The following is a 14142-nucleotide window of genomic DNA, read 5'->3' as shown; positions in this document are numbered from 1 at the left end:
ATAAAGAAAACCATTGATGCACCAGCAGAAAAATCAAAGAATAGTCCAATAATAATCACAACAAGGAGAAGCAAATACCATACACAGAGTTACTAAAGAGAACAGTTGTAAACCTTGTTACTGAGCAAAGAGACTGAAAGATGAGTGAAAATAATAGTTTCCAGGGAATACAGGCATATTGATGTGAGTAGGAAACAGCTCCTGCTAGGATTTGTCACCAATTACTTTTCTCTATGCTGTAAGGGAGAACCCTATTGCTCTATTTAATTATTCAGAACTATAATATTGCTCTTCCCTAGTTGCTTCAGAAAGGGCTCAGAAAAAACCCACCTTTCTAGAATACCTGGGTTTAATTTATGCAGTAAATTAAACAAGCTGTTAGCTCTTGGTATGATTTGAGAGATCTTGGCAAATAAATTCCTTTTATTCAGATTTTCATTTTTAATTAGGTAGCAAAAAAAAAAAAAAGATAACGAGCTCTTTTGACCATATATATCAGAAGTATTGTACATTTGATGACAACAGCTTCAAAATTTTGTGTTCTCTCTAAGTCTATTTTACTTTATATGCCAAATAGCATCATACAGCCAAGTGAGCACATTTAAATCATCATTTAATAAGTTTTGGTCACATGGCTTCTTATGGAGTTTATCATCTTTGATGGGAATAGTTCAAGCACCTATACCTCAGAACTGCCCTGTAAAAATATTCTAATGGTTCAAAGAATAAAAATATCGCAGAATCAATTAGCCTGGAAAACACCTCTGACATTGAGTCCTGCCCTTTGACTGAACACCACCTTGTCAGCCAGACATGGCCCCAAGTGCCACATCCAGTCTTTCCTTAAACACCTCCAGGGATGGTGACTCCACCACCTCCCTGTGCACTCCTTCCTATGCCAAATCACCCATTCTGTGAAGAAAGTCCTCCTAATGTCTTACCTGAATATCCCCAGCTGCAGCTTGAGACTATAAAAAAGGATGTGGGAGAATTTATTTTTCAACCAGGAAAAATACTTGCTGTATGAGTTTTGGGCACTGAGAGGTTGGTAAAACAGGTATAAATGACAAAGAAATGCCAGAATTCAAACAGAAGAATAGTAATGGGAATATGTAGACCAAAACAAATGTGAGAAGCGTTAAAAAATTCCATTAATTGGTTCATTGGAAAATACTGGTTACTGAAGAAAAATTACTAAATGAAAAAGCTAAGGAAAATTAATCATTGTGAAACAATACTGCATGAGATGCTGTTAAAGCCTATGTGAAATAAGAAAGCATCCAATCACTTCTCTGATTTTTATTGTTGGTATTTGAGAGATGCCTTCTCTGAAGGTTAGCAGATTGTAGCTATGTATTAAAAGCAAATTTCACAATTCTCTTATGAAAGCTACCTGAATGGACAAGTACTATTTTATAAAATATTTACAATGCAGCTCACACGACAGCAGGGCACTGAAAGACTGACAGTAATCAAGAAGGTGCAGTGAAAGCCTGTGTGACTACTGAAATTCAGAGGAGTTGTACTTTGCAGGACTTTTCCTCTCAAAGAACCTCCCTTTGAAGCTGATCAGTACTATGTGCCTCAGAGGAGTTTGGGATGCTGTTGTTGGTACCCACATCACAAGTGATGAAAAATGTTTACTTAAATGGCCATCAGTATTTGTATTGAATCCTTAATCTTTGCCTTTGATAGTGTGCAAAAGTGATCCATAGCAAGAACATAAAAATTTGTTCAGATTTCCCTCAAGGAATTCCCTTGGAACACTCTGAACTCCACGAGACTGTAATGAGATGGAGAATTTCTGTGGTTTTAGGCCACGAATCATATGTAGTGTCATGACTCAAATAACAATACACTTTTCCTTTGTAATGAATAAGAGACATGCTTTTTCTCTGTTTTATTTGCTTTCTCTCTAATGCATGTTCTACTTTCTATGGTACTGTCAAAAATATTATGACATAATACTGTAGGAGAGTAAGTAATTCACTCATCTGGGATATGGAAATCCTGTTAATTTTAGAAGGTACATTTAATAAAATTGCATCATTGGCAGAGAATTTTTTATATTATACTGTGTTTATTAAAGAAAATCTCTTTGCATTAGGTTCAAAGCCAGAAATTGATTTCCAAAGGAGCCGAGTGCCTAGGTTGCTTAGATATTTTGAAAATCCCACTAGGTCTCTGTTTACAGCTTTTTGGCACCTAAATATCCTTGAAAATCTGGCTTAAGAGTTATAACAGTAACACAAAGGAATAATAACTTGTTATTCATGCCAGAAGGATTTTACTGGCACCGAGCATATTGATGTTACACTGGGGAAAATTATATTTACATGTTTTAGAGCACTGAATTAATTATAACATAAAATAAAACGTTGTTTAACATATGTAAAGAATCTGTTCTCCAATACAATATTCCTTGTAGGGATTAAGTGTTTTACCAAGCCTAGGAAAGCTACAAACAGGGAAGTGACCAGTGTTCAATGGTTGATTAGTAGTCTGAAAAAAGACATGGAACAACCAAAACAGATTGCTCAGCCTTAATGCCAGATCCATTCCTATTATTCTTTTTTTGCTTCCTTGTTGCTATTCTTTTTCTTAAGCCTCCTAAAACCAGTTTGTCCATTTTCCAGTTCCTCTGGAAATATCTCATATAATTTCAAAATAACCTTGAAATTATATATTTTAACAATTTTAATGTTATAAATCCATAAGAGGAACAGATATTTTGGCTTCTGGGTTGTCTCTAGGCAAGGGAAGAAATGAATCCAATCTAATTCATATACTGCACTATGTATATATTTTTTCATGGCCTCAGGAAGACCCCAGAGCTGAAAGCTCTATATTAATTTTTGATGGTTAGTTTCTATGCTGATGAAAAATATTTCTTTATGTCTACAATAATATAGTTGAAGCAGCAAGAGCTATAGGGCTCAGAAAATGTCAGCAATACTTTTACAATTTAATTTTAAACTCAGGGCCATAATGGCAGGAAACAGGTTTTGACTCATTTTCCTGAAATGCAGTTTGTATATCCATCTGTGATAAAAAACTGAAAATATAATTGATAGATTATAATATTTTTGATAGATTATATTTGATAGATTAATTTGATAGATTATAATAGATCTGACTCAGAGATTTTTCCACCTTGCTTCCCCTCCTAAATGTGAGCAATGAGAATTGTAACATATAACATTTCTGACGTGTTGTGAAGGACTGGTAAAATCCAAATTCTCTGCTATGTTAAAAATTAAAATCCAGCTTGACATGGGAATAGGGATATTTACCACTGAAGTAGATTTCTGCTGAAGTACATGCAGATGCTGTAAACCTGATTTTTTGTGCTCACCTTGCTCTAATGGAAATCCAGGGAGATACAGAACTGGATCCAACATGACACTGGCAAAAAAATTTGTTGTAGTTCTGCAATAAGAAGTACCTCCTCCTCTAGATGAAGAAGGTAAATGGCCTCCATAATTCTTCTGTATCTGTTTGGAGGTCACTGGGTGCTTAAAAGCAAAAAGGTGGAACTGAGCCATTCAACCAGCTGAAGACCTGGTTGAAATTTTGATATGGTTTGGCTGATCAATATTATGTGGATAGTCTTTGTAAGCAGTGGCTGTTCTAAGGAATGAAAGCATTCTTGCACCTGTCTGGAGTATTTCTGTTGAGGAAGGCCCAGCTGGTAGAGAGTGAGTGATGTTTCTGTTTGTGTAGCACCTGCTTTTGATTTCAGAGGGGAAACAAGAAAATTACTTCAATGGGTGGTGACATTAAATACAGCTGTTCCCTGGCAGAAAACATGTTACCTCTGTTTTACCCAAGTGAAAGCACTTCTACCTTGCATCATGGATAGGTTCAAAGCTCCAGCTGCAATCTCCCAGAGGAAGAGACAGAAGGGCTTGCATTCCCCAAAACTTCCCTGCAGCTATGAAATAAAGTTCAGTAACTTTGTCATTTTTATCATGCAGAGGAAGATGGGGGTGACCAGAAGGATGTTTTTGATGGAACTGGGAAGAAGGAAAGGTTTCAGAGTAGAAAGTGAGCTAAGGTAGGCAAATGTTTATGTGTTTTGAAATAACATGTACTAATGCTATTTGAAGCATTCTAATTCAATAAACAGTCATGCAAGTGACTGTGATTGAAGCTTTTGCCTGTGTTTTTGGTGGATACACTTGGCTCTTTCCATTATAAATATGTTTCAGGAATTCAGTGGGTGTTCCTAGTATGTGGTTTATTTCTATTGTCTTCTGGACAGGGAGCAGGGAAAACACAAAACTTAGTAAAATCTCTAGTTTTTCACTTTTAAAAATGTGCATTTCTGATTTATCTTAAGTCTGTCAATTATAATGTGTCTGCATATAAATTGTGTCATTAGCTCATCTGAATCAGTTATTGTTTATTTCCCTTTTGAAGTCAGGTTAAGAAGAATCTAAATTTAATGGCCAAATTTGAAAATGAAAAAAAATTAAATATACAGGAATGGAAATTGATGGGTTGAGGGGGACATTTGTCTACATCATCTCTGGTATTATAGATTTAACTTTTTTATTCTGATGTGAATCTCAAAGTTATGGCTTATGCTTTGGTACAATCTGGAAGAGCACTGAAGAAAAATCTTAGGAGTAAAATACCACAGATGTGGTATTGGAGAGTGAAAACATTCTCCAGATTCAGGTTTGACTGATTTCAGTGAACTAACTCATTCTGAAGGAAGCCTTCCTCCAAACAGTGCTTTACATAAGTGCTGGTTATGTCATTGTGCAGTTTTCCAAAGGCTGCATCATTATATATTTTCTCTGAAAAGCTGGGGGAAAGCCAAGTATTGATCATTTCTCTGGATCTGTACAAAGAGAGTGTACAACCGGGTCCTCTCTATAAAAGCTTATTTCCACAGATTTTTTTTTCAATTCCATCAGCTTTGAAAGGCTGAGGAAGAAGGGAGGGTGAGATAATTTGTAAAGCAAGATTCAAGCAGTATTGAACAGAAGTAGGCAATTAACATCTGATACAAAACTAATTGAATTCCTGGGGAATAAAGAAATGCAGAGTTCTATTCTGGATCCTGCATTAATAATCTGTAGAGGACTGTGTAAATGCTTTATCTGGGCTACTTTGACATACAGGTATTTATTGCCAGTATTTCAGAGTTCTTGTAAGTTTTATGAGGCAAGTGTTATGTTTAATTTCAGCTTAGCTGCTGCTGGATAAAACAAAACTATTTAACTGTTGATTTTTACTTTTGAAAATGCCAGAGGAAATGCTAAATTTGTTATGTTCTGTGCCAAGAAAATAGCACAGCTGTACAGGTACGAGAGGAAACTGGAGCACAGTAGCTAAACTGCTGCTGTGAGCATAGTAATGGCAAAGTTCCCAGCTCTGCAGCCTGGTACAAATACATAACATATGAATATTTTATATGAAGTGAAATAAACCGCAGGAAGCAGAAGTTCTATGTCTCGGTTTTTTGTTTTTTTTTAACTCAAGTATAAAGATGTGACAGTTTAATTAAAGTGAGACCTAGCAGGGTTAAATAATAATAAACCCAACAGTATTTCAAGGAGATTCATTTAATCTGTGTCTGTAGTATTTTAGAAAAAAATAAATTGGGATTTATTATTTTTCAATGGACTCTGCTGTACAAGTTTCACTATATGGAGAGAAAAAAAAAAGTGCTACAGCATGACACAGTTCTGAAGCACAATTCTTTCAGTACCTTTTTTATAGTTCCAAAATACAATCTGTTTATTGCATTGGAGAGTTATTTGATAACAGTTTTCTATGGAGTGATCCCAGTATTTGTGGTTGTAATTTCATGACTTAATGAAATTGGTGATTACTCCTTTGAATAAGGATCAGAGATAGGCCAAGAGATTTTCTTGGTTTTCTGGAAGGTAATTTGCATTGAAAGCTCGTGCAGTCTGCCTTTCACAGCACATATCATGTGCTTGGAAATAATTCAAAATTTCCTACCAAGTCTGTATTTTTCTAAACTTGCTGAGAAACATCAGCAGGCCAGATAGAAACTTACAGATCATCCTAAGTATGCACCTAATCTTTTCTTGAAATGTAACTTTATCCCTGCCTGTTATTTTCCCGTTATGAGTACAGAAATGTCTTTTTAATCCTTAAAAGGATCACCTTTTAATCAGGTGATCCTTTCCAACGTTGTTCAAGTACAACAACCAAAATTTACTGCAAAAATTTACTTATTGTATTTTTAGGCAATGTACCCCATATAACGTATTGATTAACAATTCAAGCTATAAATTTTGTATTCACTAAAACCTCAATTTTGTTATACTGGCTTAGCAGCAAGGAAATGGTGTTTAGATGGAACACATAGTTCGTAAGATTTAATTCATGGACATTTGGCAATGCCATATGTAATGAACAGCTTCATATAAGTACAGAAAACTTAAGTATCCAGAAAGATATTACTAGCTGTTTTAAATAAATTATTTAAAGTTTAAATTATTTAAAGTTTTAAATAATTATTGTTAACTGACTTTTTAATGTTGCAAAGCTTTCACTCGTTGATGAGGAATATTGGGAAGAGACTGTCAGGTATTGCCAAGCAGCGTTTTAATTAAGGTACTGCTTGTGTAAGCTAAATATTTTCAGAATTGCAAAGAATGTGTATTAAGTTAGTGTCTATGGAAGGTAAATGATCCTTCAAGAAAGAAGATACTGCACTTACAGGAGCTGTCAGACTATAGTCTTTCCTCAAGGCAGAGTCAGTGACCAGAATAAATACATGGTGTTATGAAAACTTAAGTGCTTCCCACATCCTAAAGTACAATATACACTACAATTTTCAGGAAGTGGATGGTAAGTAAACACAGAAATAACAGCTCTGTATCTATGTACAGTTGGATTCAGTGAAAAAAAAAAAAACCAAGAAAGCTTTTTCTGTATTTCTTGACAGTGATTCTGTCACTCATATTGTGGCTGAGAACAACTCTTACCTGGAGGTGCTGGACTGGCTGAAAGGCCAGGCTGTGGGCGACAGCTCTAGGTTTGAACTGCTGGACATCTCCTGGTTTACAGCCTGCATGGAGGCAGGAAGGCCAGTTGATTCAGAAATGAAGCACCGTCTCGTGGTAAGACAGAGCCTGCAGTGTGAATACAGTGATATTCAAAATGAATGGCTGTGATTTTATTTATTTTTTAACCTAAAATGTATATAATTGTGCTGTGTTATTATTTTTGAATTTTAATTTTATTTCTGTGAAATTTATATGAGTAATTCACACAGATTTGATAGAGTAAAAACACCTTCCATGCCTCCTTTATCAGTGTCTGGTAATGCTGAGTTACTGTGTCATCACAGGTGACAATCTGGTGATACAGAGTCACAGAATGGTTTGGGCTGGACGGAACCTTAGAGATCATCCAGCTTCCAGTGCCCTGCCATAGGCAGGGATACCTTCCACCACATCAGGTTGCTCAAAGTCCCATTCAGCCTGGCCTTGAACACTTGCAGGGATGGGGCAGCCACAGCTCTCTGGATAGTGCCTCAACACCTTCACAGGAACGAATTTCTTCTGTAAATCCAATTCAGATTTCCCTTCTGCTGGTGTAAAGCCATTGCACCCTTTCCTATCACTGTGCCCTTGTAAAAAGTCTCTCTCCAGCTCTCTTGTAGCCCCTTTAATACTGGAATGTTGCTGTTAGGTCTTCTTGGAGCCTTAAGTGCTGAACAGGCCCTGCTCCTCTGCAATATCCATCAATGAGGTACTTGGTACTGTTCTGGTACTTGTGGTATTTCCTCAAATACATCAATATCATGGTAAATATCTCAGTGAGAACAGTGTATTTCAATGGGCTGTTGATAAAATACTTGGTCTCCTCAAAACAGTACAAAAATATTACAACTTTAGCTGTTGCAGGGTGATCAGCTAACAGCTAGGCCCTTGAAGGACCTGTGAAGAGAAGACTGATGTAGTCTGGGGACATGTGTTTAGAACTTGGCACTGTTGAGTAAAATTGTGCTAAGAGAAAAAAAAAATATTATATTCTATTATCTCTCAATGGAAGCTGTAAGTCAGAGGATATTGTAAATGGCAGGCTGATTATTTGATGCATGGTGTTTGACCTCGAAGTGATGGATGGTGATGTTTGCCTCTGATCTATATCTGCCAAATTGCTGATTTCTCAGACTGGAGCATGGTGAGAAGCAGGGGTGCTCAGTACCTCGGCACAGACTGTGGGTGATGGGGTTTGGTGGGGCTGCCAGGCGTGCTGTGCCCAGCTTGTGCCACTGAGCTGTGAAATAGCCCCAGCACTGCAGCTGGAGGAAGCTGCCCCTCGCTCTGCCCCCGCCCCAGCCTCGCCCTGCTGGGCTCCGTGGGCACTGGCAAAGAAATTAATTCATGTGTCAAGAGAGCTGCGAGTCTGATCTAAAGCTCTCTGAAGTGAGGGATTCCTGCTGACTCCTGAGGGTCTGGATTAGGCTCTGTGTGAGCTGTGACCACGGCAGGATGTGCAGCATGTGCCCTCCTCTGAGGCACAGAACGCCTGAATATTTAACAGGAACGTTGTGCTGTTTGCTGCTTCTTCATTTTGGTATTTAGATTATGAAGGATGATTCATAAATGCCACCCTTTCCCAAGGAAAACTGCAGCTCCTGTTTATTTTGTTTTTCCAGTCATATTGCATTTTCATAGCCAGAAAATATTTTCCAGGTTTTTACATATAAGAATTACTGTTTAATAACAGTTTGGGTTGGGGGGAGGGGGGAGTGAATACACCAGATGGAGCTGTCGCTCTCAGGCTCAGCATGATTCCATGACAGAATGTGTGTTTATATTTTAAATCCTTCCAAGGATATGTTTTTGCATTAAATTTATAACATTTTTCAGTGAATCTGCTAGAGGGAGAATAGACCAAAGAAATTAGTACAAAAAGTAAAAAGAACCAAAAGGAAGCCTTGTAAATACTGCTTTGTTTTATCTTACAGGCCGTAAAAATATAAATACAGGGAATACAAAGAAATTCTCCAAACAAGTAATGCATCAAAACCATGAATAAAATCCTGTGAACACGCCTGAGAGTTTCACATCAGCATTAAAAACAAACGAAATTACCTTTTATATGCATTCTTAATTTCAGCAGTATGAGGAGACCTGTAGATTCAGATAGCTCAGAAAATGTTTTCATAAATTTTTTTCTTTCCAAAGCAAGAAATACCTTTGTCTTTCTACAAAATTTCTCAAAAAAATTTTTTTAAGTCAGTGAGAAGGCAACTGCCTTAATTTTATATAAAACTCCTTTTGAAATATTTGTGGAGCATAAACTTCTGAAAAAAGGCATCAGCACTGTCAGGAGATCATTATTGTACTTTGAGACTGGCTCTGCAAGTAAAATCTTCTGCTTTTATTGAAACATAAAGATTTCATAATAAATATTGAGTATCATAAGGAAGCCAGTGACAGCTATACTGCTATTTTTAAGGCTTATAGTTAAGACTAATCCTAATTATGTAGTTGCTCTGAAGGAATGAACATTTTGTAAAGCAAACAAGGAGAAAACAAGAATTCTAGGAGTGTAGCAAATTTAAAAATAATTTTATTGTTACCGTGTCACCATGCTAATTCTTTTTTCTGCCTTGAGAAATGAGGAAAGATTGAAGTAAAGGTTAATTTTCTTTTTAAGTACTAGACTGAACTCATACATAATGTAATTTAATTGGAATTTCACTGAAGACAAATTTAGTTCGTTATGTCAGACTTGTAAAATGTGAAATGAAAGTGAATTAACAAACCTTGAACTCAAGCTAGATCATGAAGGTTTTGAAGTAAAAGGAATGGATTGCAGTGGGGGAATGTTTTGGGTGAAATCTTGTCCCCGTGTACTTTTGTGGTCAAATTCCCATTAATATCAGTAAGATCTTTATCAGTAAGATCTTACTGCTTAATAGCAGTTAGATTTCATCTTTCAGATCCTGCAGTAGCCTCTTTGGAAGGTTATTCTTCATTCAGGACATTTGTTTCACTGCATTAGTAAAAAGAAATGTCCTTCTCCATGCAAAACAAGGGGAAAAAAGTCAGAGTTACAGACCATTAGCTAACATCCTAATTACAGTTGTCATTAAAGTACATCTTTCTGTGGTAGTGAATGATCCAGGAGATGCTCTGACGTTAGTGATTTACAGGGAATAAAAGGTTGGTTGACCAGATTTAAGATGGACAGAATTATTATTGATTCATTCAGTCACAGTTGACTTTAGGGTTAGTAGCCATCAGTTAGTTTAATATGCTTTGGAAATATGGTGGCCAAATATCTGCCTTAAAAGGGAAGCAAAATATTTCTGTGGCGAAGGTCAGCCCCTGTCCAGAGACAACTTCTCTACCACGAGCAGATGGGTAACCTTGACAGTGGGAGGACATGGACATTAATAGTTACACAAGGGCATCCCCATGTGCTAGAAAGTACTGATGTTTCCTGGGTTATGGAAGAGAAAGAGGCAGAGGGGAGGCTTTCAGAGGGATAAAAGGAGAGGAACAGTTCTGTAAGGGTTGCTGCACACTCAGCAGCCTTAAGAACTGTGCTGTGACTGCATGTCTTCTGCCTTTTCCTCAGTCAGAACCTAGAAGTTGTTAGCTAATTAGGTTTTTTGTTTGTGTTTTTTTGTGATTGTTGTTTTTTTCCCTAGAAAGGAAAAGAGATTTTTTATTTGAACAAAGGATTTTTCTCCACATTAGGGAAAGAAAGTACCATCTTTTGATCCTTTGTCTTCTCGTGTGTCAGGAAAGCATCTTACCCAGTTACATTGTGAAAGAGAGAGGCTGTAAGTAATGGAAGAAATCCTTCATGCTGACAGTCAGAGTTTCTCAGGAAATAAAAATGAAACTTATCAACTGTCTGCCTTCTCTTCAGAAAATACTGGATATCAGAGGACTTTATGATTTGGTCAGTGCTGCCTGGGCTTTACAGAGCTGCTGGCTGATTGTCTCTGTGCACTTCATTCACTGCTGCTTCATTTTCTCCCTGTTATTTCCCTATGTCATTATACTTCCTGATGTGTTAAAAAATAATTTGACAAAGAGCAAAGTAGCTCCCCACAAGATTAATTCCGCAGCCAAGTCAGTCTGCTTTACAAATCTGTGCTAGTGGTAAAGGCTCTTTCTCCTGCTTATGCCATGTGGAAAATGTCACTGTGAAAGAGTAGCAAGTGACATTCAGTGCAGCCTGGATGTGGGCTAGAAACTCTGACTAGCTGTAGTGCTTAAGTAGCCTAGACATTTGGATATTTTTCAGTTGTTGCCCCTGTGCAGTGTACTGAAATTTCATTTTAATGTAGAGTTATCTTAAAAAAGAAGCTTATACTTTTCCATTTTTCTCTTATCTGCAGTTGTTTCCTCCCAGTTCTAGAAATTATTTTTGATGTAATGAGCTTCCAGGATTCTTTGTTCTACACTGGAACTGCTATTGATGGAAGTTTAGGTTTGTCCTGTAATCTGTACAAGCAATTTTCCCCCCATCTGGTTTTCTCACCAAATAGCAGTATCAATTCTGCTCTGATAGATCATTTCTATAGTTCACATGTAGGCATCATAATACTCCCTGCAAATCAGACTGTAGTAATTATTGTTTGCCAGATGTTTTTGCTGTTAATTTCTATCCAAAATTTCTTCTATCGTTATCTATAATCAAGTCCAGCTAACTAAAGGCATAACTCTTACTGATTAAGGGAAATGCTCAAATATCATTGCAGAGGCAGGAATAGGATTTCTGTACAGTCTGTCACACTCTTAAATGCATAGGTTTTCTGCATGAGTTTTGCCCTCCTCCACAGTGCCAGCTCATGCTGCATGTAGGGCTCTTGTTCTTTGTGTGTTTGTGTCCTAGTGAAGGTAACAGCTTATTGTATATTCTATTCAGTGACATTCTGTTTGTTCAGTCTTTGCAGCCAGCACTATCATTTCAGGCAGTATATTAGCACTAATCAATCATAGTTTATATGATTTAAAATCATATTTAAAATATAATTCATGAACGTGTGCAGAAGTGGATGAGTTGTGTTGTTGTCCTGCCTGAAACCCATTTTGGTTATTCCCAGGACTGGTCTTACAAATAAAATAGCTTTCTTCCATTCAGGGTATGCTGTGGAAACCACCATATAATTCACTGCTCCTTCAGGTGTGCAAGCAAATACCTTTTGTGTGTGTGTGAATACTGCTATTTAACTTCTTTGTATCAAATACAAAGGCAATTTAGCATGAAATTATGATTGGGGGTGTGGTTATGAAGATATACACATGCTTATAGTTTGCTAGCCTTTTGTCTGTGTGATTGGATACAGGGGAAAAAGGGCTCACCATTCCATTATTGGTGTGAAAATTTCTTTTGTGTGTCTTCATGGTATTTTTTTATTGTTATTATTGAACCCTTTCTCTGTGGCTTTTGGATAGTGCAATGCAATAGGTTTTTGACACATCTGCCAAAAGCTTTCAAGCAAAAGAACCAAGAGTAAAAAAATACAGAGAACTGCTAAAGGTACTTCATGTTCCTGAAGGGTTTTCAATTTGGCACATTGAAGAAAGTAAAGGAATTGAAGGACTGGACATATAAAGCAGCAGAAAACCGCTGTGAGATTGCCTTTTTCTATGTACTCCTTGTCAGCACATTCCCATGTTGAGGACTTGTGCTCAGGACTCTCTTTTGCCAATAGGCAAAAACTCTGAGTCCTGTCTTTCAAGAGAATTCCCACCTTTCAGGCGTGGGTGGCCCACAGACCTGTATGACCTTTTCACCTAATTTTGCCCCATGCAAAATAGACCAAGTGAATGAGCATGGAGGCAGCCTGGAGATTAGGAAATGCCCATTCAGGCCTTGGCATCTGCCTCCTTTTCCTTGCTTTGGTGAATGCAGAAAAATTGATGTCTGGATTGGATCAGCACCTATGGGAATTGGCTAAGGGAGAAACCACATCACCAGCTGGCTGTTTGGTGAAAAAAGGATGGTGATTACTTTTCTGTAGCTGTTTAGAAATGTTTCCTTTACTCTAAAATGACTGTAAAATCAAACATTTATTTCATGAATTAAATCCAAAGGAAAAAGTTTTCTATCATTTTACCTGCAAGAGGGCAGAAAACTCTATTTCGAATTCCAACTAAATTTTTTCTTTCACTACTGAATTTAGCTAGAGACTGTGAAAAAGTCAGTTGAACATTGTCCCTAATCTTGTATTGAATAATCTAGTGTTTTCTGTGAAAACTGTTTTAGAGTTTATCTGCTCTTAAAGCTTTGTAGTTTTTCAAACTTACTGCAATAGTGAGAGTAGTAGAGACACACAGCATTTAGAAAGACTTCTCCTTTTTAAATGGCAGTGCCACTGTAAACTCCCTGCAAGAACTTACTGCAGAAAATCAAAAATCCCAGTAATCACTAGATAAACTGTAGTGTCAGTCCAGCCAATGTGAACTCAACTGTTTTTCATAGGAGAATGACAGAAGCATTAGTATTTTCTTGCGTCCTCTTCAAAGGTTTGTGTTTTGGGCTCATGAAATGTACTTTTTCTGTATTTTTAAGCTATTTGCCATGTGTGTCACTAATTCTTCTTTTTTTTTTTTTTTTACCCCTGTTAGGAACAATGCCAATCTCCTCCTCTGAATACACCTGAATTGGAAATGCCAACATTTATTGCAACAAAAGTATCTCAGTATTCATGCCAGAGGAAGACAACTTTAAATAACTACAACAAGAAATTCACGGTAATATTTATTCTATCCATAAAATCAAAACCAGCATAATTAGACTAATTACTATAATATTTGCCTCAGTATTTTCTGTGGCACCCTCAGAAAATTCATGACTATACAGGCGGCATAATAACAATTAAAAAAGTTATAAATCTGCCATACTGAAATTAAAATTGAATGCAAGCTTAATTGCATCCTCTAAGTATTGCTGAAAGCTTAACACGGTGGATCTTTAAATACATTAATAGCTTGTAAACACATGAATTTTTAAAACTAATGATAGAATAACATTCCAAAAATGTCTTTTAGCCTTTCACCACAGTCTTATTTGACAAGCTACAAGTATGATAAACAAAAGTTTGGTTTAGGTGAATCCAAGGTTCTTCACAGTTGCTGTGCTGCCTTTTGGTTTGTCCAAGTGTTCAGTTCT

The 14142-nt window shown here is 36.8% G+C and overlaps 1 protein-coding gene across 2 annotated transcripts in view; it reads left to right on the top strand.

Moving 5' to 3' along the window:
* The first annotated feature begins 3854 nt into the window (after nt 1-3854).
* DNTT (DNA nucleotidylexotransferase) overlaps nt 3855-14142 on the top strand; it is an 81773-nt gene continuing 71485 nt past the window's right edge. For both annotated transcript variants that reach the window (XM_063405575.1, XM_063405574.1), the window contains exons 1-3: nt 3855-4057; nt 6935-7109; nt 13599-13724. In XM_063405575.1, coding sequence (XP_063261645.1) covers nt 3855-4057; nt 6935-7109; nt 13599-13724 — 504 coding nt within the window. The remainder of the gene's footprint in view (nt 4058-6934; nt 7110-13598; nt 13725-14142) is intronic.

This window comes from Prinia subflava, chromosome 9 (assembly GCF_021018805.1).
Source record: "Prinia subflava isolate CZ2003 ecotype Zambia chromosome 9, Cam_Psub_1.2, whole genome shotgun sequence".
Lineage (NCBI taxonomy): Eukaryota > Metazoa > Chordata > Aves > Passeriformes > Cisticolidae > Prinia > Prinia subflava.
Note: the sequence above shows the minus strand (reverse complement) of the source record. Positions and strands in the feature narration are given on the sequence as shown.